This window comes from Telopea speciosissima, chromosome 11, assembly GCF_018873765.1.
Source record: "Telopea speciosissima isolate NSW1024214 ecotype Mountain lineage chromosome 11, Tspe_v1, whole genome shotgun sequence".
NCBI lineage: Eukaryota > Viridiplantae > Streptophyta > Magnoliopsida > Proteales > Proteaceae > Telopea > Telopea speciosissima.
In genome coordinates, this window is record NC_057926.1 from 45,209,883 (window position 1) to 45,233,625 (window position 23,743).

General features: G+C 41.1%; 1 protein-coding gene across 1 annotated transcript; it reads right to left on the reverse strand.

Annotated features, from left to right (window-relative positions):
- Nucleotides 1-6,752: 6,752 nt before the first annotated feature.
- LOC122645200 lies at nt 6,753-23,496 on the reverse strand. Its single transcript, XM_043838531.1, has 9 exons — nt 23,418-23,496; nt 21,682-21,801; nt 18,968-19,105; nt 16,778-16,869; nt 11,736-13,927; nt 11,573-11,684; nt 9,217-11,431; nt 8,988-9,125; nt 6,753-6,892 (listed from the first exon to the last, which is right to left on the reverse strand). The coding sequence occupies exons 1-9, from the start codon at nt 23,494-23,496 to the stop codon at nt 6,753-6,755; spliced, it is 5,226 nt and encodes a 1,741-aa protein (XP_043694466.1).
- Nucleotides 23,497-23,743: the final 247 nt, after the last annotated feature.

Genomic DNA, 23,743 nt, shown 5'->3' on the forward strand with positions numbered 1-23,743 from the left:
AGAAGCGCTCAAACCATGCCTTTAGTGATTGTTTGAGTCCATATAGTGCCTTCTTGAGGAGACACACCTTCCCTTCAGTTGAGGGTATTTTGAAGCCCCGGTGGGGGTTGCATGTATACTTTCTCTTCCAAGTCACCATGAAGAAAGACATTCTTCACATCTAACTGATATAATGGTCAATCTTTATTGGCAGCTAGAGATAAAAGAACTCTTATGGAGTTGTGCTTAGCTACTGGAGCGAATGTCTCCTGATAGTCAATCCCATAGACTTGACTGTACCCCTTGGCTACCTACCTTGCTTTGTATCTCTCAACAGTATCATCAGATTTATACTTGATTGTATTGACCCATCTGCATCCAACTGGGACACGTCCCTTGGGAAGATCTACCAATTGCCAAGCGCCATTCTTCTCAAGAGCCATCATCTCCTCAGACATAGCTTGTCTCCACTTTGGGTCAAACATAGCATCAGTAACATTCCTGGGAATAGAAGCTGTAGGGAGAGCAGTAATAAAGGCAATACTTGTAGAAGAAAGAGCATTATAGGAGACAACCGGGCTATAGGATTAGTACAAGCTCTTTTCCCCTATCTAACAGCAATAGGAAGGTCTAAATTAGATGGAGGAGAAGAAATGTCACCTGATTGAGGAGGATGAATCTCAAAATGTGGATCTGGATCCAATGAGGACTCTTGGTAGGTTTGCTTTCCTTTGTTATGCAAGCCTTCACCCTTTTTGTAGGTAATGTGGTAATCCTTCTCCTTACCAGAACCACTCTCAACCACCAGTTCTGTATTCACACCTAATTGATCACCAATATTAACCACATCCACTGTCTCTACAGTCTCCAAAGTCTTGTGTGTTCCAATATCAAACATAAAAGGGGAGATAGGGAGAGGAGAGTGAAGGTAATTAGCAGCCTGTTCACTTCCACAATGCTCCCCCTGAAGAGGATGCTGAGAAGGAGCAAAGAAAGGAACAGATTCAAGGAAGGTGGCGTCCTTGGAGATAATGCACCGACGGAAAGAAGGGTGATAACACTTGTAACCCTTGGTAGTAGAAGAATACCCAAGGAAGAGACATTTGAGGGCTTTGGGATCAAGTTTAGTGCGAACAGATTTGTTAGCATGCACATAACAAACACAACCAAAGACTTTAGGTGGAAGAGAGAAAGCAGAAACCTTGGGATATAAGATGCCCAAAGGAGATTTGAAATCAAGAAGCTTGGTAGGCATGCGATTGATGAGGAAAGAGGCAGTGAGAAGAGCAACAGACCAGAAGGTCTTGGGGATATTCATGCCAAACAAGAGACTACGGGTGACCTCCAATAAATGGCAATTTTTCCTCTCAGCAACCCCATTTTGTTGGGGGTGTGTCAACACACGCTAGCTGATGAATAATGCCATTATTATAAAAGAAGGTTTGGAGGCCACCAAACATGTATTCTCCCCCTTTATCGGACTGAACAATTTTGATCCGAGTGTCAAATTGAGTAAGAATCATCTGATAAAAGGTTTTAAATGCATCAAAAACATCACTCTTATGCTTCATAAGAACAGTCCAAGTGGCACGAGAAAAATCATCAATAAATGACACAAAGTAACGATAACCAAATAAGGAGGTGGTAGGAGAAGGTCCCCAAACATCAGTATGCACAATATGAAAGGGAATATCAGTTCTATTACCATGATATGGGTAAGAAGAATGACAATGTTTGGCAAACATACACGGTTCACATTGAAAAACATGAGATCGGAGGTAGACAATGTTTTGACACTGAAGGTCCTATGAGGCTCTACTGTGACAACAAGGCTGCCATCAGTATTGCCCACAATCCTGTACAACATGATGGAACCAAGCACATTGAAGTGGATCGACACTTCATCAAGGAGAAGATTGACTCTGGCTGCATTTGCACTCCTTTTGTTTAGATTGGTGATCAACTGGCTGACATCTTCACCAAGGCCCTTGCCTCTCTTCAGTTTGGTACTGTTCTATGCAAGCTGGGAATGCATGATATTTATTCTCCATCTTGAGGGGGAGTGTTAGAGTTATTAGTTCTCATGTTCTAGGGGTATTTCTGGAACTAAACCTTAACTAGTTTCCTTATTATGTAATTTCTTCTTTTTCTCTCTTTTTACCTTTTACCTCCCTAAGGAGGTTGGATGTAATATGTCAAGAGTTATATTTGAGTAATATAGGTGTGGAGGAATAATCTTCAACACACAACTTTACAACTAAAACATTCTCTCCTTCTTTTTCTTCTCTTCTTCTTCTTCTTCTTCTTCTTCTTCCTCCTTCATCATCTTCCCCTTCTTCTACTTGCTCTCCTAACCTAAATCTTAACTCTAATGTAGTCCAGGTAGGATTAATTCCCACTAGGAACCAGTGAAGGAGGATCTCAAACAGTGCTGGCCGATTGGATTAGATATGGGTAAATAAGGGTAAAACTAGGGTTTGGGTGAGATGTTGGTGATGAGGTTTATAGGGTTTTAATAGGCAGGTCTAGGGGGTTATTATGGTATAAAGATATTAGGGTTGGACAGATTTGAAAATTCTGCAAATTAGGGCAGAATGGTTCTATCGATCTCTAGGTTTTGGGTTTTAATGGAGTATGGTGATGGAGGGGTTAGAGGTGGAATGAAAGGCTGAAATTTGGATCGAGTGTAGGTAGGGATGAGAGGAGAACTTGATGGGAGTTTGGAGGGGATCAGATGGCTGGAATGTAGTTGCTTGGAAATCAAGCTCTGGTTAGGATGGGGAAAAATTGCAGGTTTAATGGAGAATATGGAAGGCTGGTTCTGTGATCTAATGGGGATCGATGGGGAGGATAGGTTTAGGTTAGAGGATGAGAATTAGAAGGGTATAACTGAATGTAAAGTTAACTTACTGGTTTGAAGGATCTCCAAAGTCAGCAGCTTGAGTAGTTAAGAAGAACCTCTTGATCTTCACGATGCAAGGAGTTGCAGGAGTCCACCCACCCTATCCACCTTGAGATCCACAAGGATGCAACACTCAGATAGTAATCAGCAGCAATGGCAGCAAGCTAAGAAGCAGAAAATTTTTAATATTAAACTGCGGGGGAGCCTCCCACGATTGTGCATATTTATTAATCAAAGCTTAAACCAAATCCTACTCAGACTAGGACTTGTAATCCCAATCTGATTCCTAATTACAAACAGATCAACAGTCTTGTAATTCAAATCTGATTACAAAATAAAAGCCAACCTCCTAATGGAAATCGTGGAGGGGAAGTAAAGCTAAGCAAAACAACTTAAACAATTAAAAGGGGAAAAGACAGATTTGCCCCTAATAACTTAGACAAATAAAAACTAAGTATGGGAAAAAGGCTCCAACGAAAAAAAATCAAATCAGCAGCCAAATCAAGGCTTCTTCTTCTTCCTAGTGCTTGGACCTGCATCACCCCAGCCTGAAACTCCTCTAAAAACCCTAAATCCCCTCACTACTCTCTTTTTAAAAACCCAAAACCCTAACCCTAACCTGCTGTCCTGTGTATTCCCTCGTTCCCATTCACTCAAACCTCACTAGACCTACATTGTTAGCCTTCCCCTCACCTGCCTAGCATTACCCTACTATCAACCCTAACCCTAATTTTGACCTAAAAACCTATTTCTGCCCATTCGAACTGCCTGTTCACACCTGATCCTGAAGCCGTGGTTCCTAGCTGGTTCCTTCACCACCTAGGACTACATTACTGTGGGCTGCAGGTGGATTCCTGCAATCTGAATCTGTGTCATACTTCTTTCCTAGTTCATTTCTTCTGTTCATGCTCTGGGATCAGTTAAAACATGTCAGAAATTCTGGTTTTAAGTTCATAAGGTCATGCTCTATTTCGTGTAGTTTCTGCTTCTTTTAGGTGAGATCACAATTAGTTCTTCTTTGCCAGTTTTCTACTCTATGTTTGTTCTCTGATCTTTGATCACTCTGGCCCATAAAATTCTGTTCTTGTTCCTTTAATCTAGAAGCTCTTTTTCACTTTTACTGCCCATTACTCTCTTCATGAGATGTCTGATTAGTCCCTTAACTACATCCTCAATAATAGCTGAGAAAATCCATGGTTTTGATTTTTGAACTATTGTTTTGGACCTTTGAGAATCCGACTTGAGTATCATAGGGTTGGGCTTGTGATTGATAGTTATAGAATAAAGGGCATACCCAGTGAACGAGGCTCCCGCCATTGTGGGGTTTGGGGAGGGTCATAATGTACACAGCCTTACCCCCACTTCGCAGAGAGGTTACAGAAAATCTGTCTAAAAACCCTAAATCTATTAGACAGTTTCTGGGTGTAAAAAATCACATTTCTGGCTGTATATTATACTGTTCCTGATTTCCCTGATTCTGTTCCTAAACTTATACTATTCTATTCCTGCTCTTACAACCGCAACAAAAACAACAACAACAACAATCATAACCTTATCCCAACTAAATGGGGTCGGCTACATTGATCCGATAGAAGCTATGACAGTAATAGAAATAAGAGAAGTAAAATAAAGTAAAAAGGGGCTAAAAGGAAGTTAAAAAAAGAAAATAAGTAAAGGAAGAAGTCAAAGCAGTAGTCAAAGCAGCATCCTAGGATCCTCCCCCTACAAGGGGTCGGCTACATGGGTCCTTCTCCTCCAAACAACTCTATCCGCGGTCATACTAGGATCAAGCCCTTCCACATGCATATCCTTTCTTACCACTTCTCCAATAGTCTATTCCTGCTCTTACAGACCTGTTGAATCCTAATTTCCTCTCTCATCTTGTTCTGGAACTTCTGCTATAGTTTTGCTGCTGATAAATCAGTTTCTTTTCATTAAAATTTCACACTTGATCAGTTGTTTCTTTCCCTAAAAGCTCCTTTCAAATTCATCCCTGATCAATTTAGGTTAGAGATGCATTCAATATATAAAACAACAATGCATAATGTGCGATCAGAGCAACACAAAGTTTAACTATCAATAGCAGCGAAGCGGCAAATTGTTTAATGATTTTTTTAGACAAAATAAAATTGTAAGTAAATATTCGAGAAAGTTTTACTTTTTTCAAGTGGAGTTGACACTAATAATGAAAGCCCTTCTTGTCCGTAGATAAAGAAAGCGAGTCTCTACCTAGATAGGGGTCTAGGGCCCTTAAGCAAAACATGACTTCATATTGGACCAGTTCGATGAAGAGATCTCTTACCTCCCCCCCTCCCCCCCCATAATACAAAAAGGAGAGATCAATCTGGGCTATGTTTGGGCTAGGAAGGGGTTAGGCATCCAACCTGATGCAGGACGACTTGAGATGGAGCTCCAATCGGTTATGGCTTTCAGCCCATATCCTGGGTTTAATTAAAACCATTGAACCAGCCTGGTTTGGTTCAACTCCTAGCCCAGTCGGATCAGTCTTTTGGAAGAAATTTTAGCTATCAGCCAGCCTATATTTCCCCCCCCCCATCGATCCAGCAAATATTGTGGGAGATTCTTCATATATGTTAGCCATTATTTTGTTGATTTATAGGGTATTTAACAGATTTCGTGGGAGCCTAACAATCAGCACTGGAGTAGATATAATAATCAAGATTGTGTGGGCCCCATGGCCAGCTTGCACGGAGGGAATAAAATAGGAGATCGATGGAGAGAAGGATGCTGCCTTGCATGAGAGATTTTAGAGATAGGTTGTTAGTTTCCTATAATTTTGGGATTATATCTAGTCCTTGCGTGGGGGGTTAGTAGTTTTAAGCTAGTTTCTTTATTTATTATATTTATTTATGTAAAGGGTAGTTTCTATTTTTAGGACTCATTAATTTCTCTTTATATATGATGTAATTCCCCATCATTGAAATTATGGAATGAAAGAATGAGTTGAGTTTGAGTTGTGCGTGTGCACTCCCCCCCCCCCCCCCACCCACTCCTACTGATTTCTTCTTCTCACGGTTTCTTCTCTTCCCCCCCCCCCTCGAAATTCTGATTTCTTACAAGATTCTCTCTTCTTCTCCCCCCCCCCCCTCTGATTTCTTCTCAGATTTCCCCTCTTCTATTCTGCCCCCCCCCCCATTATTTGGTTTCAGAGTCGAATGATCCCATCTTCTTCCTTCCCTTGTGATCTCTCTTCCCCATTCTATTCTTCTTCCTTCCCTTTCTTCTCTATCCCCTCCTTCCTGTTACAGTTTTGCAGCACAGTGAAGAAAAACAAAAAAAATAAAAAATCAGTTGTGCTGTCATACAAGATTACTCCCTGATTTATTAAAACTCGAGGACGAGTTTTTTTTAAGAGGGGGGAAAATTGATGCAGGACGACTTGAGATGGAGCTCCAATCGGTTATGGTTTTCAGCCCATATCCTGGGTTTAATTAAAACCATTGAACCAGCCTGGTTTGGTTCAACTCCTAGCCTAGTCGGATCAGTCTTTTAGAAGAAGTTTTAGCTATCAGCCAGTGTCACACCCCGGCCCGGTTAATAAGGGCCAAGTGAGATAGGATGTCCCAGACATCCAACTAAGATCACAATGCAATTCTCTATTCGCAGTTTCATTCACAATATAATCAAATCAAAGTGCAGCGGAAGCAATTTAATAAGGAATAAGACAGTAATTAAAGGTTACTAGTGATAACAGTAGTATTTATATATATATGAACATGCTTTTACATTAGGGTTACACAGTTAGTTCATAGAAGGTGTAACACTAACTAAGCCAAAAAGGTTATATACATAAGTAGTACAAAAAGTAATATAAACAAAAGGAAGGGAGGAGCCTGATCAGTCTGGGAGATCAGGGGAATGAGCAGTTGTCGCAGGAGCACGAAGCATCGTGCTCCACTAGAACATAAGGACCAGCTCCGCGATCAACAGGAGAATCCTGAACAGTAGGAGTCTCCAAAGGAGCACAAACAGCAGCGATAGAAGTCTCATCTGTTAAAAATAGAGTGATCACGAGGGGTGAGCTCTCAACTGAGCCCAATAAGGGAATGCATGCAAACATATCGCAGCAATTATGATGAATGTCCTAAGTAGTATGTCCTGACATGGATACTAAGTCACATGTGGTATAAGTACTACTGTAGTAGATGCTAACCTCGAAGAGAACCTGCCAGAAAGCATGACACAAGGGCTAACCCAATGCACTCCCAATGACCAACCGGAAAACATGATACCAGGCAGCTCCGGACATCGGTCACCCGAGCGAAACCATTCTACCACGGTGAGGACCCGCCAGGAAAGCATATCACCAGGCAGCTAACCCAACAGACCCTCAATGACCAACCCCTACTGTTTGTTCCCACAATGAGTACACACGCTAACATGGGATGCTGAATGGTACCCGACATACCCTTCGGCTATACCACGGGTTGTCCAACACCTTACCCCCTGTTGGTAAGGGGCGTAGTACTGGGTTATGATAAAACAGCCTAGCCCAGTACAATCTATGCATGGTAACACATGTATGTATAGCTGAATTTAATTAGAACAGTACTTTTCCAATAATAGAAATCAGTAACAAGTAATATCAGTGCAAATGCAAGATGCTAGTGCAACCTAAATCACATGCAGATTCTAATGCAGTAAATAAAAGCTAATAAACTATATGAACAGGATAATTTCGATGATGTATGGTATGGCATTCAGAACAAAAACAAATTAGGATGATAAACACTCCAAAATTTAAGTCAGAATTCCCTTACCTGTCTCTGTAGGTAAGGTCTCAATGATTACCCTCCAAAATAGCCCAGCAAAACAGACAAACCAGCAAGAATAGACTGGAAACAGTCCCTATCAGCAGAAAATCAGCAATGTTTGGAGGTTAGAGCATAGCCAGAGATCAGTCAAAGGCATCAGGGGTATTTTGGTCACAAATGGCTGAACCAGCTGAACCGGCTGTCCGGTTCAAGGGGCAGAATTGGGGGTTTTACTTTAAATGGGCAGATCTTAACATGCACAGTCCCAATTTCTGGTTTCAAATAATAATTAAGGTGGGTCATTTCACTAATTTGTTGAATTTCAGATTTAAATACTAAAATTAGGGATTTAGGTTAATTACTTCTCAAATTAATGATTTAGGGCTTATAAATTGGTTCATGGAACCTGAAATTAGATTCAACAGAGAAACAACCCTGAAATTTCAGGTATAACAGAACCTAGTTTGTTCTAAATTAGGTTTATGTTGGTAGCATTCCTATTTTTAAAGCTTAGTTTACATATTTTAATGGCTGCCATGGGTTAGGACTGGGTTAAGGCTTAGGATTAGAGAAGAAAGAGAAGAGAACAGCAGAAATTTAAGGACCTACCTGAAATTGATGGTGATATCAGGGTGACAGCAGTCCTAGATTGTGCAGGAAGAACTCCAATTGCACTCTCAAGCTTCAACTCCAAGTGTAGAATCAAAGCCCCAACGTATGATGTACTTCTCTCTTCTTCTTCTCCCCTTTTTCTTATTCTTTCTTTAAGTTTCCCTAAGGCTCTCAAGGCTGGATCGATTCTTCTTATGTTTAGATAAGAGGAAGAAGGAAAATAGTAAAGGGGGGTTTATATATATGCATAATACTTAAGCACTAAGGGGTAGGGTGGTAATTTGAGTATTAATTATTTCTATAACTAATTTATTAATCTCTTAGATTGATGAATAGTGTAATTGGTTTATATTTATAGTGGTTGAGTTATCTAAGGCATGTTTGGTCTTTTAATGTAAAATCAGCTTTTAAAACTAATTTTTAAAATTGTTTTTAACCAGAATTTTGTACTTATTACCTTAATGTAATTATAGAATGATGTCACATGATATCATGGGTAAACTGGGTACGGGTAATTACTTGGAATTAGAATCTCCACTGGGGATGTGGGTCCCACAGGGAGAAAATGACCAGAATACCCCTAAAAGTCTAATTGGTCATATAATTGGCATACGAATACACAAATAAGTTCATACTTATAATAAATTAGTTAAGGGATAGGTTTCGGATCCCCTCCAGGTAGCATATCTGACACAGGTAGCTCAGATGCGGGACCCCACCAGGGTTCTCTGACTCTAGAAGGGTAGGTTGAGAAGACTCCTCCCCGGAATCCTCCATAGGTGTGTCAGATGGTTGGTCTAGTACCTCGACCGATGCAGCCCATAACATTGAAGCAAGCATCGACACAGGACTGGAACCTGAAATCACACAAGTTCCAAAAATTTAAATTTATTGCGGATTTTACACTCCACCCCACTTATTAGAATTTCGTCCTGGAAATTGACGTACCTGGAAGATCGAAGAGATAAGGGTATCTCTCTTTCATTAAGTCCTCTCTTTCCCAAGACGCTTCAGCTACAGAGTGATTACCCCACTTGACTTTAACAAAAGAGATAATTCGATTCCTCAGGTTGTGTTCCTTTCTGTCTACAATCTCCTTTGGCGCTTCTTCATAAGTCAGGTCAGCAATAAGCTCAGGGGGTTGCTGAGGCAGCAGGTGTGAAGAATCAGGGATAAATTGTCTCAACATAGAGACATGGAACACATCATGCACACCGGCAAAAGCTGGGGGCAGTGCTAGTTGATAAGCCACTGGACCAACTCTACTTAGAATCTCAAATGGGCCGATGTATCTGGGGTTTAACTTCCCTCTCTTCCCAAATCTTACAACACCCTTGATTGGAGACACCTTCAAGAATGCCTTCTCCCCAACTTTAAACTGTATGTGTTGCCTCCTTTTATCTGCATAGCTCTTCTGCCGGGACTGTGCAGCCTTGATCTTTTCTCTTATCAGATCCACCTTCTCACAAGTCTTCTGGATCAGCTCAGGACCTAAAATGCGTCGCTCTCCAACTTCATCACAATACAGTGGAGTACGACAAGTCTTCCCATACAATGCCTTAAATGGGGTCATATCAATAGATGCGTGGTAGCTGTTATTATAAGCAAAGTCTATCAGAGAAAGGTGTTCATCCCAGCTGCCACTCATCTCTAATACACAAGCCTTGAGCATGTCTTCCAAAGTCTGGATTGTCCTTTCTGACTGTCCATCTGTCTCAGGATGGTGTGCTGAACTGTGACTCAACTCAGTACCCAAAGCCTTCTGTAGACTCTTCCAGAACCTTGAAGTAAACCTGGGGTCTCTGTCAGACACAATGTTCACTGGTACCCCATGAAGTCTGGTAATGTTATCCACATAAAGCTTTGCTAGCTGATCCATGGAGTAAGTAATCTTCATAGGAATGAAGTGGGCTGTTTTGGTCAATCTGTCAACAATTACCCAGATTGTATCCATTCCCTTCCTAGTGCGAGGAAGGCCAGTGACAAAATCCATGGTTATATTCTCCCATTTCCACTCTGGTGTAGCTAGGGGTTGCAAAAGTCCCTGTGGTCTATTCCTAACAGCCTTAACCTGTTGACATGTAGAACACTTGGAAACAAAGGCTGCTACATCATTCTTCATGCCATGCCACCACATGAACTGTTTCAAGTCTCGGTACATCTTGGTACCACCAGGATGCACAGTATAGGGAGATCGGTGAGCCTCTTGTAAAATGAGCTCCTTCAAGTGACTATCCGCGGGTACACATAGTCTATCTTTAAACATAAGCACTCCATCAGAAGTCAGTGAAAAATCTGCACTCTTCTGGGCCCCAATACTAATACTATTCACAATGTGTTGAAATTCTTCATCAGAGGACTGTGCTGCTATTATCTGAGCTCGCAGTGATGGTTGCTCCATCAATATAGAAATCAATTCTTCAGTTTCACCAAATATCATTTCCACTTCCAAAGCATGTAAGTCCTTCAGAATTTCATCCTCAACCTTAAATCTACCCATATTCCAATCTGCAGACTTCCTACTGAGTGCATTAGCCACTACATTGGCTTTACCTGGGTGATATGAGATATCAAACTCATAATCATTAATGAGTTCAAGCCACCTCCTTTGCCTCATGTTCAACTCCTTTTGTGTGAAGAAGTACTTTAAACTCTTGTGATCTGTGAAAATCTCAATTTTCTCACCATACAGGTAATGCCTCCACAACTTTAGTGCAAACACAATTGCTGCCAATTCTAGGTCATGTGTAGGGTAGTTCTTCTCATGGTCCTTTAACTGTCGAGAACCATAGGCAATAACCTTCCCATTCTGCATCAACATACATCCTAACCCTGACTTGGAGGCATCAGTGTACACCGCCATCCCTTCAGTTCCATCAGGAAGAACAAGAACTGGGGCTGTTACCAATCTTTTCTTCAGTTCCTGAAAACTATTTTCACAGTCCTCATTCCACTCAAACTTGGCGCCCTTCTTAATAAGCTGTGTCATGGGCATAGCTATCTTTGAGAAGTTTTCAATAAACCTTCTATAATACCCAGCTAATCCCAGAAAACTTCTAATCTCTGTTACTATTTTAGGGCTCTCCCAATTTACCACAGCTTCAACCTTCCCTGGGTCCACTTCAATCCCTCTGGCTGAAATAATATGGCCTAGAAACCCAACCTGAGGTAACCAAAATTTACATTTGCTGAATTTTGCATATAGTTGCTTCTCTCTCAGTCTTTCCAGAATAAACCTCAAATGCTGGGCATGCTCCTCTTCATTCTTGGAGTAGATCAAGATATCATCAATGAAGACTATCACAAACTTGTCCAGGACATCATGGAAGACTCTGTTCATCATGGCCATAAATGCTGCTGGGGCATTAGTAAGCCCAAATGACATAACCAGGAACTCATAGTGCCCATATCGAGTCCTGAAAGCAGTCTTACTAACATCAGCTTCCTTAATTCAAAGCTGATGGTACCCTGATCTGAGATCTATCTTCGAAAAAACTTGGGCACCCTGAAGCTGATAAAAAAGATCATCAATCCTTGGCAGAGGATACTTGTTCTTGATTGTTAGCTTGTTCGGCTCTCTATAATCAATACACATCCTCATGGATCCGTCTTTCTTCTTCACAAACAAGACTGGAGCACCCCAAGGTGAGATACTTGGTCTTATAAAGCCTTTCTTCAATAAGTCTTGAAGCTGAGCTTGTAATTCTTTCAAATCTGTCGGTGCCATTCTGTAAGGTGCTTTAGATACTGGCGCCGATCCAGGTTTAAGATCAATCACAAACTCATTCTCTCTTGGTGGAGGCAGGCTTGTCAAGTCATCAGGAAAGACATCAGGGAATTCCTCAACAATAGGGATCTCAGTCATTGGCCTAACCTGTGTCCTGATATCCAAAACCGACACAAGGTATCCTTGGCATCCCTTGTTCAACAGTTTCTTCATTTCCAAGGCTGAAATCACCATTTTCTTTGGCCTTTTCTTCTTGTCACCTACGAAGATGAATCCCTTCTCGCACTTTGGCTGAAATACCATCTTCCTTTCAGCACATAATACATTAGCTTTGTAAGCCGACAACCAGTCCATACCCAATATGAGATCAAAGTCAGTCATATCGAGCAGAATCAGATGTGCATTCATGATTCTACCAGCAATTCTCACTGCACACGATTCATATAAAGTATTCAAGTCTATTCTTGACCCGGTAGGTGTACTGACTGCTAAACCTTCTGATAAACTCTTAGGTAACACACCAATCCTCTTAGCAAAGGACGGAGACACAAAGGAGTGCGTCGCTCCAGTATCGAACAATGTATATGCTGGATGATCACATAGAAGGATGGTACCTATATGCCATGACTTGATGATTATGTATGCATGACAATAATGATTGAAATTTACTATCAAGCTTGAGTTTAGAAAGTTACCAGTAACTACAGCCTGATTGGCCTCAGCCTCACTTGCAGTCACAGAGTAGACTCGCCCTTGAGGTTTACCGGCTGGTTGGCGAGGGGGAAGCATAGGCTTTTTGTGATGGCAAGTCGTAGAAGTATGACCCATCTGGCCATAGGTGAAACATTTAAACTCAGCAACACTCAATGGAGCAGTAGAAGTAGTATCTGACACCTTGGTGCTTGGATGGGCATACACCGGCCTGGTTACTGATGTCTCAGACTCACTTCGCTGTGGCAAAGATGAGACTGCACTAGATCTAGAAAACCTACTATACTTGTTGAATCCTCTGTCAGGGAATGGTGTTGCTCTTTTGCCTGAAGACTGACTAACATGATAAGCATCCCTCTGCTTATCCTCAACCCTCTTTGCAGTTTGCACGGTCTCTGAGTACCCCTGGGTCGGTCTGGTGGCCATAATCGAAGCAATCTGTGGCCTCAATCCATCTTCGAACTTCTGTGCTTTAGCTTCATCTGTTCCCAAGTGAAGAGGAGTAAAGAAGAATAACTCTTCAAACTTCTGCTGGTACTCCAGCACTGACTTCGATCCCTGAACCAATTCAGCCAATTCAATCTCTTTCCTCTTCCTCACACTGGTGGGGAAGTAATTCCCAAAGAAAGGTTGTTTAAAAATGTCCCAAGTTAGGACAGGGTGAGCCGCTTGCAAGATAGGCTTTGTGGTTTCCCACCAAGCCTCTGCTTCATACTGTAGCTTATATCTAGCACAGATGAGTTTCTGGTGGTCATTGCATCCCAGAAACTCAAAGGCTTTCTCCATCTCTTTCACCCATTTAACAGGAAGCAGGGTGTCCTTGCTGATTCCAGCAAAAGTTAAAGGCTGCATCTTGAGGAACCGTTCCATCATGCGGCCTTCAGTGTCCTGTTGTGGAGCAAGAGGGGGAGGGACAGCAGGGTCTGCAGGAGTTGTAGGGGCTGCTTGTGAAGTTTGGATACTCCTGATGGCTGCTTGGAATTGATTACCCATATCGGTAATCATCTGATGCATTTGCTGTTGCTGCCCTTCCATTATAGCCCTTATAAGGCTAGCTGTGTCGTGAGCAGGCATATCAGGGGGAGGAGGAGGATGATTTGCTTGTGTTCCCCCAGCTGGAGGATCATTATGGGTAGGATTGGAGGATGAGGCTGCCTGTGCATAGCCTCTGGTGTTATGCCTCTGATATGTAATAGGAGGCCGAGGATCCATAATGATCAGCTGAGAAAGAGAATAAACATCAAACTATCAGTACATGCAGCAGTTTGATATACATATATGCACAAAATAGAGAAAGTAGTAATAAAGGCAAGATAAGCCTTATCGTACTCCACAGAATTCAAGGGAGGCCTTGAAGTATATCTGCCCATCTGTGGAGGATAGATTCGATGCGAGAAATGTGGGCCCGAAGGTAATCCATCCTCCGATCGATGATGTAAAAATCTTTGGCCCACAATGATTTGCTGTCATTCCATAAGACTGATCGTAGATATACCCGGTCATTAACAAGCAACTCGAGCGCTCGATTGAGTTCATCAATGTTTTCGGGGTTGTAATTGTACTCCTCAATTGGCCTTAACACATAACTCATCTTGAGTTGGTGTTATATGTTAAGCCAAGAATCGAACTCCTATAAAGAAAACTCACAAATCATGCTACATATTAAAATATATTGTATTATAATGAAACAATAAATAAACACTCACTTCATAGGCATTTCCTAACTTAAGCATAATTATAGCATTTAATAAGTTTAAAATCACATAACACAGCATTTAAAGCATAAAAGTATGATTTTTACACCCAATTTATAAATATACAAGCCTTGTATTACACAAACATATTTTTAAGAATTTTATATCATTTTTAAATAATTTTAAATAAATTTTTTTAATGTATTTTTTATTTAATTTTAATTTATTCTATTATATTTCTGTTTTAAATAATTTATTATTAGTATTCTTATTTTTTATTATATTATAAAAATATAATTATTTTACTTTAATATATTATAGGGTACAATTCATTATTTATCTAAGTATCTATTATAATTTTTCAAACCATTTTAGAAGGCAAAAGGGATGAATCGGATTCACTAGCAAAAAGGGCAATCGGATTCACTACTGAGTTGAATCGATCATCCGGTTCACTCGGCAGTGACCAATTTCTCTTAAAAGTGTAAAAACCTGCATCTTTTCTATTTGAAACCCATTCGGCTTTTACTTCTCCCTTTCTCTTTTCTAAGTGTCTAACACCCCAAAGAGGGTTCCTAAGAGCATTCAAGACTAAAGAAAGGATCCTAACACAAGGTGTCACCCTCCAAATCAAATGTAAGTGATCAAATCCTCATTCCTTCTCTTTTTCTTACTTCATTTTAGACCTAAATGAGCATCTCTTCCTATATTTTTATTTTTTTGTTCTTCAACCAAAACAGAAATTTCTTGTTCTCTTCTAGCACATTCACTTTCCTTAGCTCATTTTGTCACAATGTGCTATTTTATTGCTGATTTCACTCTTTTGCTTTCATTTCCTCAAGATCTATATGCAACATTCACTGTATATAGTTTGTGCTCAGCAAGTGTTTGATAAAATGCTTAAATGACCTTCCTAACTAATTTTTGGTTTTCTTTTACTGTTTTTATTAACATTTTCATGCCTACAACTATTCTAAGGTATTCTCCTTTCAGATGCTTTATTTTCTAATGGTATATCATAACCACAAATCTCCCTATAAAACCAAGCTTAAATATGCACAGCTAGTGTTTGATAAAATGACCTAATGAAGTTGTTAGCCTTAATGTGCCTGTTTGTCTAGCCTAACTTGTTCCATTACATTTGTTTAGGCTTATATTGGGTTTATAAGCTATAAACATGTACTTATACACAAAGATAACATGTATACTTATATATATTTTTTTACACTTGACTAGACTACATACTTGCTGTATTCTTGGTCAATGCACGCTTACATATGGGCTGCTGTCCCATATATGAGCACGCATAAAGAAATACACTTTGTTTTACATTTTACTGATTTTACACTCATTATCTAAATTATATTATTTTTTTTTTGTTTTTATTGCAGCTTGATCTATAATGGCTGCAGCCCGAGGGCGAGGTCCCAGTGCCACAGCCTATTGATCGCCCACCAGTGTCTCAGCCTGCACAGGTGATGGTACCACATGGGCACAGCTGTTCAGCAGATTAGAGAGCATGGAGAGGACCATGCAACAGGGTTTTTCTGAGTTGGGTGGAAGGATGAGTGCAGTGGAGGCCCAGCTGTCAGAGTGGAGGTCACACTTTTCGGGACAGGGCCCACAACCACAGTGACTAACCGATGCTACTATTATAGCTTACCAGTCTAGACTAGGTCTTAACTTATATGTAATTTTCTTTTATACTTTGTAAGGACTATGGTCCTCAACTTAACCTATATCAACCTGATGTAACCAGATCAGCCTATGTGTTGAAATTTTTGTACAAACTCGGATCTATATGATAGAAGTTTTATCTTTATATCACAGTCTACAGTCAATTTTTTCCATTTGTTTTTACTTGGTAGCTTTTAGTTGAGGTTTTTAATTAATCCTAAGTTGAACTCACCTTCAGGTCAATGAGTTCAAGAGTTGTCAATCATGAATTTGACTGCGAATAGAAAAAGAGCGTGGTGTGCTCTGATACCACTTAAATGTCATACCCCGGCCCGGTTAATAAGGGCCAAGTGAGACAGGATGTCCCAGACATCCAACTAAGATTACAATGCAATTCTCTATTCGCAGTTTCATTCACAATATAATCAAATCAAAGTGCAGCGGAAGCAATTTAATAAGGAATAAGACAGTAATTAAAGGTAACTAGTGATAATAGTAGTATTTATATATATATGAACATGCTTTTACATCAGGGTTACACAGTTAGTTCATAGAAGGTGTAACACTAACTAAGCCAAAAAGGTTATATACATAAGTAGTACAAAAAGTAATATAAACAAAAGGAAGGGAGGAGCCTGATTAGTCTGGGAGATCAGGAGAATGAGCACTCGTCGCAGGAGCACGAAGCATCGTGCTCCACCAGAACATAAGGACCAGCTCCGCGATCAACAGGAGAATCCTGAACAGTAGGAGTCTCCAAAGGAGCACAAACAGCAGCGATAGAAGTCTCATCTGTTAAAAATAGAGTGATCACGAGGGGTGAGCTCTCAACTGAGCCCAATAAGGGAATGCATGCAAACATATCGCAGCAATTATGATGAATGTCCTAAGTAGCATGTCCTAACATGGATACTAAGTCACATGTGGTATAAGTACTACTGTAGTAGATGCTAACCTCGAAGAGAACCTGCCAGGAAAGCATGACACAAGGCAGCTAACCCAACAGACCCCCAATGACCAACCGGAAAACATGATACCAGGCAGCTCCAGACATCGGTCACCCGAGCGAAACCATTCTACCACGGTGAGGACCCGCCAGGAAAGCATATCACCAGGCAGCTAACCCAACAGACCCTCAATGACCAACCCTACTGTTTGTTCCCACAGCGGAGTACACACGCTAACATGGGACAGTGAATGGTACCCCGGCATACCCTTCGGCTGTACCACGGGTTGTCCAACACCTTACCCTCTGTTGGTAAGGGGCGTAGTACTGGGTTATGATAAAACAGCCTAGCCCAGTGCAATCTATGCATGGTAACACATGTATGTATAGCTGAATTTAATTAGAACAGTACTTTTCCAATAATAGAAATCAGTAACAAGTAATATCAGTGCAAATGCAAGATGCTAGTACAACCTAAATCACATGCAGATTCTAATGCAGTAAATAAAAGCTAATAAACTATATGAACAGGATAATTTCGATGATGTATGGTATGGCATTCAGAACAAAAACAAATTAGGATGATAAACACTCCAAAATTTAAGTCAGAATTCCCTTACCTGTCTCTGTAGGTAAGGTCTCAATGATTACCCTCCAAAATAGCCCAGCAAAACAGACAAACCAGCAAGAATAGACTGGAAACAGTCCCTATCAGCAGAAAATCAGCAATGTTTGGAGATTAGAGCATAGCCAGAGATCAGTCAAAGGCATCAGGGGTATTTTGGTCACAAATGGTTGAACCGGCTGATCTGGCTGTCCGGTTCAAGGGGCAGAATTGGGGGTTTTACTTTAAATGGCAGATCTTAACATGCACAGTCCCAATTTCTGGTTTCAGATAATAATTAAGGTGGGTCATTTCACTAATTTGTTGAATTTCAGATTTAAATACTAAATTTAGGGATTTAGGTTAATTACTTCTCAAATTAATGATTTAGGGCTTATAAATTGGTTCATGGAACCTGAAATTAGATTCAGCAGAGAAACAGCCCTGAAATTTCAGGTATAACATAACCTAATTTGTTCTAAATTAGGTTTATGTTGGTAGCATTCCTATTTTTAAAGCTTAGTTTACATATTTTAATGGCTGCCATGGGTTAGGACTAGGTTAAGGCTTAGGATTAGAGAAGAAAGAGAAGGGAACAGCAGAAATTTAAGGACCAACCTGAAATTGATGGTGATATCAGGGTGACAGCAGTCCTAGATTGTGCAGGAAGAACTCCAATTGCACTCTCAAGCTTCAACTCCAAGTGTAGAATCAAAGCCCCAACGTATGATGTACATCTCTCTTCTTCTTCTCCCCTTTTTCTTCTTCTTTCTCTAAGTTTCCCTAAGGCTCTCAAGGCTGGATCGATTCTTCTTATGTTTAGATAAGAGGAAGAAGGAAAATAGTAAAGGGGGGTTTATATATATGCATAATACTTAAGCACTAAGGGGTAGGGTGGTAATTTGAGTATTAATTATTTCTATAACTAATTTATTAACCTCTTAGATTGATGAATAGTGTAATTGGTTTATATTTATAGTAGTTGAGTTATCTAAGGCATGTTTGGTCTTTTAATGTAAAATCAGCTTTTAAAACTAATTTTTGAAATTGTTTTTAACCAGAATTTTGTACTTATTACCTTAATGTAATTATAGAATGATGTCACATGACATCATGGGTAAACTGGGTACGGGTAATTTCTTGGAATTGGAATCTCCACTGGGGATGTGGGTCCCACAGGGATAAAATGACCAGAATACCCCTAAAAGTCTAATTGGTCATATAATCGGCATACGAATACACAAATAAGTTCATACTTACAATAAGTTAGTTAAGGGATAGGTTCCGCATCCCCTCCAGGTAGCATATCTGACACAGGTAGCTCAGATGCGGGACCCCACCAGGGTTCTCTGATTCTAGAAGGGCAGGTTGAGAAGACTCCTCCCCGGAATCCTCCATAGGTGTGTCAAATTGTTGGTCTAGTACCTCGACCGATGTAGCCCATAACATTGAAGCAAGCATCGACACAGGACTGGAACCTGAAATCACACAAGTTCCAAAAATTTAAATTTATTGCGGATTTTACAGCCAGCCTGTATTCCCCCCCCCCCCCCCCCCATCGATCCAGCAAATATTATGGGAGATTCTTCATATTTGTTAGCCATTAATTTGCTGATTTATAGGGTATTTAACAGATTTCGTGGGAGCCTAGGAGGACAGTTAGCAATCAGCACTGGAGTAGATATAATGATTAAGATTGTGTGGGCCCCATGGTCAGCTCGCATGGAGGGAATAAAATAGGAGATCGATGGAGAGAAGGATGTTGCCTTGCATGAGAGATTTTAGAGATAGGTTGTTAGTTTCCTATAATTTTGGGATCAAGGTTTAAAGTATCGGTATCGGGTATCGTATCGGTCGAGCGATTTTAGGAGATGTATCGTATCGTATCGGAGATACGTATCGATCGGTGTAGAAACACATGAAAATGATCAAAATACACATGAAAATACACTTTTGGACTCAAAAAACAATATAAACAAGCAATTTATGTCATATATCATGCATATATGCTAAGAATTGTGAATAATCAATAACCAGACAAGTGCGGCACTTTGAAATTGTTATAAAAGATTAAGAGATGAGATTTCTTACATGTAGAGTCACTCTATTGCCTTGAAGAATGTCAGAGTGGATCAAAGTCATGTCTGTAAGGGTCTTTAAGAATAGGAGCGACTAGGATGATGTTGTGTACTGACCGAACATAAGCATAATATTGAGCCCAGTCGAAATACTGATGGTAGTGACTCTCCCACTCATAATAGAATCGTGTGTACTGCTCTGGAGTGGCTAATGTCGTCAAAGCACTAGGTTGAGTTAGAATATAGGTTTAGGAAATAAGAAGGGAGAAGGGAGAAGGAAGAGGTTGGAGGAGGAAGAAGATAGCAAGAGAGAAGAGAGAAGAGTGTATTGGGCTGTAACGATTGTGAATAGAGAAGTCTCTCTATTCACCATATATTCATTAGTCAACATTAATAAGGAATTACATCCACCTCCCTAGGGAGGTAAAAGGTAAATAAAGAAAATAAAGGAGAATTACATAATAAGGCAACTAGTGATATAACTAGTTCCTAAACTACCCCTATTACATGACTTCTAACACTCCCCCTCAAGCTGGAGAATATATATCATGCATTCCCAGCTTGCTTAGGAAGGAACTAAACTGAGGAGAGCCAAGAGCTTTGGTGAAGATATCTGCCAACTGATCACCAGTCTTCACAAAAGGAGTACAAATACAGCCAGAGTCTATCTTCTCCTTGATGAAATGCCTATCAACCTCAATGTGCTTAGTCCGGTCATGTTGCACAGGGTTGTGGGCAATATTGATGGCAGCCTTGTTGTCACAGTACAATCTCATGGGCCCTTCAGTGTTAGACTCCAGTTCTTGAACAAGTCTTTTCAGCCAGATGAGCTCACACACTCCATGTGCCATAGCTCTAAATTCTGCCTCGGCACTTGATCTGGCCACAACATGCTGTTTCTTGCTCCTCCATGTGACTAAGTTACCTCCCACAAAGGTACAATAGCCGGAGGTAGATCTCCTATCTGTAATGGAACCAGCCCAATCGGCATCTGTGAAACCTTCTACTCTCAAGTGGTTGTGCCTTGCATACAACAGTCCTTTCCCGGGAGAGGACTTCAAATACCTTAGAATGCGATACACAGCATCTAAATGGCCACTCTTGGGAGCATGCATAAATTGACTGACAACTCCCACTGCATAAGAGATATCTGGCCGAGTCATAGAGAGATAGATAAGTTTCCCCACTAGCCTTTGATACTTCCCTGCATCAACAAGAGAGGGACCACAATCCTCTTCTAGTTTGTGATTCTCGCTCAATAGGAGAGCTATGGTTTGCGACCTAACATCCCTGTCTCTGTCAACAGTCGAGAATAAACCTCCTCGACATATGTTGATCCCTTTCTTGGTCCTTGATACTTCTATTCCTAAGAAGTACTTGAGGACCCGGATCTTTGATCTCAAATTGCTGTGCCAGGTAGCTCTTCAATTTACCTATCTCAGCTATATCATCTCATGTGACCACGATATCATCAACATAGACAATGAGAGCTGTGATAGTACCATTACTCCGCTTGGTGAAGAGAGTATGATCAGCTTGGCTCTGAGAATATCCATTCTTCAGAATGGCCTGTCGGAAGTGCTCAAACCATGCCTTTGGTGACTGTTTGAGACCATATAGGGCCTTCTTAAGGAGACACACTTTCCCTTCAGCTGAGGGCATCTTGAAGCCTGGTGGAGTCTGCATGTACACTTCCTCTTCCAAATCACCATGAAGGAAGGCATTCTTCACATCCAACTGATATAAAGGCCAATCTTTGTTGGCAGCTAAGGATAAAAGGACTCTTATTGAGTTATGCTTGGCCACAGGGGCAAATGTCTCCTGGTAATCAATTCCATAGACTTGGCTGTACCCCTTGGCCACCAATCTTGCTTTGTATCTCTCAATACTGCCATCGGATTTATACTTGATTGTGTAGACCCATCTGCATCCAACTGGGACACGTCCCTTGGGAAGGTCAACAAGTTGCCAAGTACCATTCTTCTGAAGTGCCATCTTCTCCTCAGACATGGCTTGTCTCCACTTTGGGTCAGACATAGCATCATTGACATTCTTCGGAATGGGAGCAGTAGAAAGAGCAGAAATAAAGGCAAGTCCTGTAGGAGAAATCGCATCATAGGAAACAAACTGGGATATAGGATTCGTACAAGTTCTTTTCCCTTTCCTAATAGCAATAGGAAGGTCCAAATCAGATGGAGGAGAAGAAATGTCACCTGATTGAGAAGGATGAATCTTAGGATGTGGATCTGGATCTGAAGAGGACTCTTGGTAGGTCTTCTTCCTTGTGTTATGTAAGCCTTCACCTTTTTTGTTTGTAATGTGGTAATCCTTCTCCTTACTAGAACCACTTTCAACAACCAAATCTGTATTCCCCCTGGTTGATCATTAATCTCAACCACATCCACAGTCCTGTGTTTTCCAATGTCAAGCATAAAAGGAGATGTAGGTAGAGGAGAAAGGAAGAAATCATCAGTAGCCTGTTCACTCTCACAATTCTCCCCCTGAAGAGGATGCTGAGAAGGAACAAAGAAAGGGATAGATTCAAGAAAGGTAACATCCTTGGAAATAATACTTTGGCGGGAAGAAGGATGATAACACCTGTACCCCTTGGTAGTAGAAGAGTACCCAAGAAAGAGACACTTAAGAGCTTTGGGATCAAGTTTAGTGCGAGCAGATTTGTTATCATGCACATAACAAACACAACCAAAGATTCTAGGAGGAAGAGGAAAAGCCATACTAGATGTAGAAGATGTGCTCAACTGTGACACAACCCTGCGAACCACTGCATCCATGAAGGTGGAGTCATCCTGTGGGGCATCAGCATCGGTTACCGCTGCGGAATGAGCTCGAGCTCCCCCTCTACGGCCACCACGACCACGCATACCAGGAGGACGACCATGGAGAGACCAACACCTATCCTTGGTGTGTCCAGTGCGACCACAATGATCACATTTAAATCGGTCTCGCCCAACTCCACTGGCACCAACTGTCTCCACAGTACTAGCTTCCTCACGGATAGGCCCTGGGCCTCTACCACCTCCATGGGTGTCTCGAACAGAACTAGAATTGAGGGCTGACCTCTCAGATGGTGCTGGTGGTGGTGCCATAGTAAGTCGCCTGGTCTCCTCACTCTGTAAGTAACTACAGACTTCACTAAAAGAGGGAAGGGGAGACCGGCCTAATAGCTGGAGTCTAACTGGCTCATAGTCAGAGTTCAGACCACCAAGCAAAGAGAAGACACGCTATTTTTCAAGAGTCAGATACACCTTGGCTTCATCCTTTGGATTGGTCAAATGAAGGTCTCTATAATGATCATACTCTTCCACAAGACTAAGGAACGCATTGTAGTACTCAGAAGTAGTGCTGTCACCCTGTTTCAATGAGTGGATTCGTTGATGGAGCTGATAGACGTTGGCAGTGTCACCTACTTTGTCAAAGGCCACAGAGACATTGTCCCAAATAGCTTTGGCAGTATCCTTCCTTATAAATCTTCTCCCAATCTCGGGCTTCATGGCGCAGATCAACCAGGTCATAATAGTAGAATTCTCGGTCTCCCATTTATCAAAGGCCGGTGAACCAGCCGTGGGGGCCTTGATAGCACCTGTTATATATCCAAGTTTTCCCTTACTCCGAAGGGAAAGTCTCACAGAGTGTGACCAATCCAGGTAATTAGTACCATCAAGTTTCACAAAAGAAATCTGTTGATGAGTACTCTCATAAGCCAACTGAGGAACAACAGTAGGTGGTTGGGAATCAGCAGTACCAGTCACAGATGTATCGGAAGCATTCATGATGGATACCAATCAATAAACAAGAACACCAAAGGCAAGTGGGGAGTACACACTCAACCCAACAAGCAAGAAGTCCAAAAATGCAGCCTAGGATAGCATACTGCCGAAGCAGTCCTAGCAGCAAATGTCTAAGAGGACTTAAACCAAACACTTCAAGTGCATTAAAAAATCAGGCCTCACACTCTTCAAAGAATAAGAACAGCTTGCACAAGCTCCAAGATATAGTCATAATCATCTCTCAACCAAA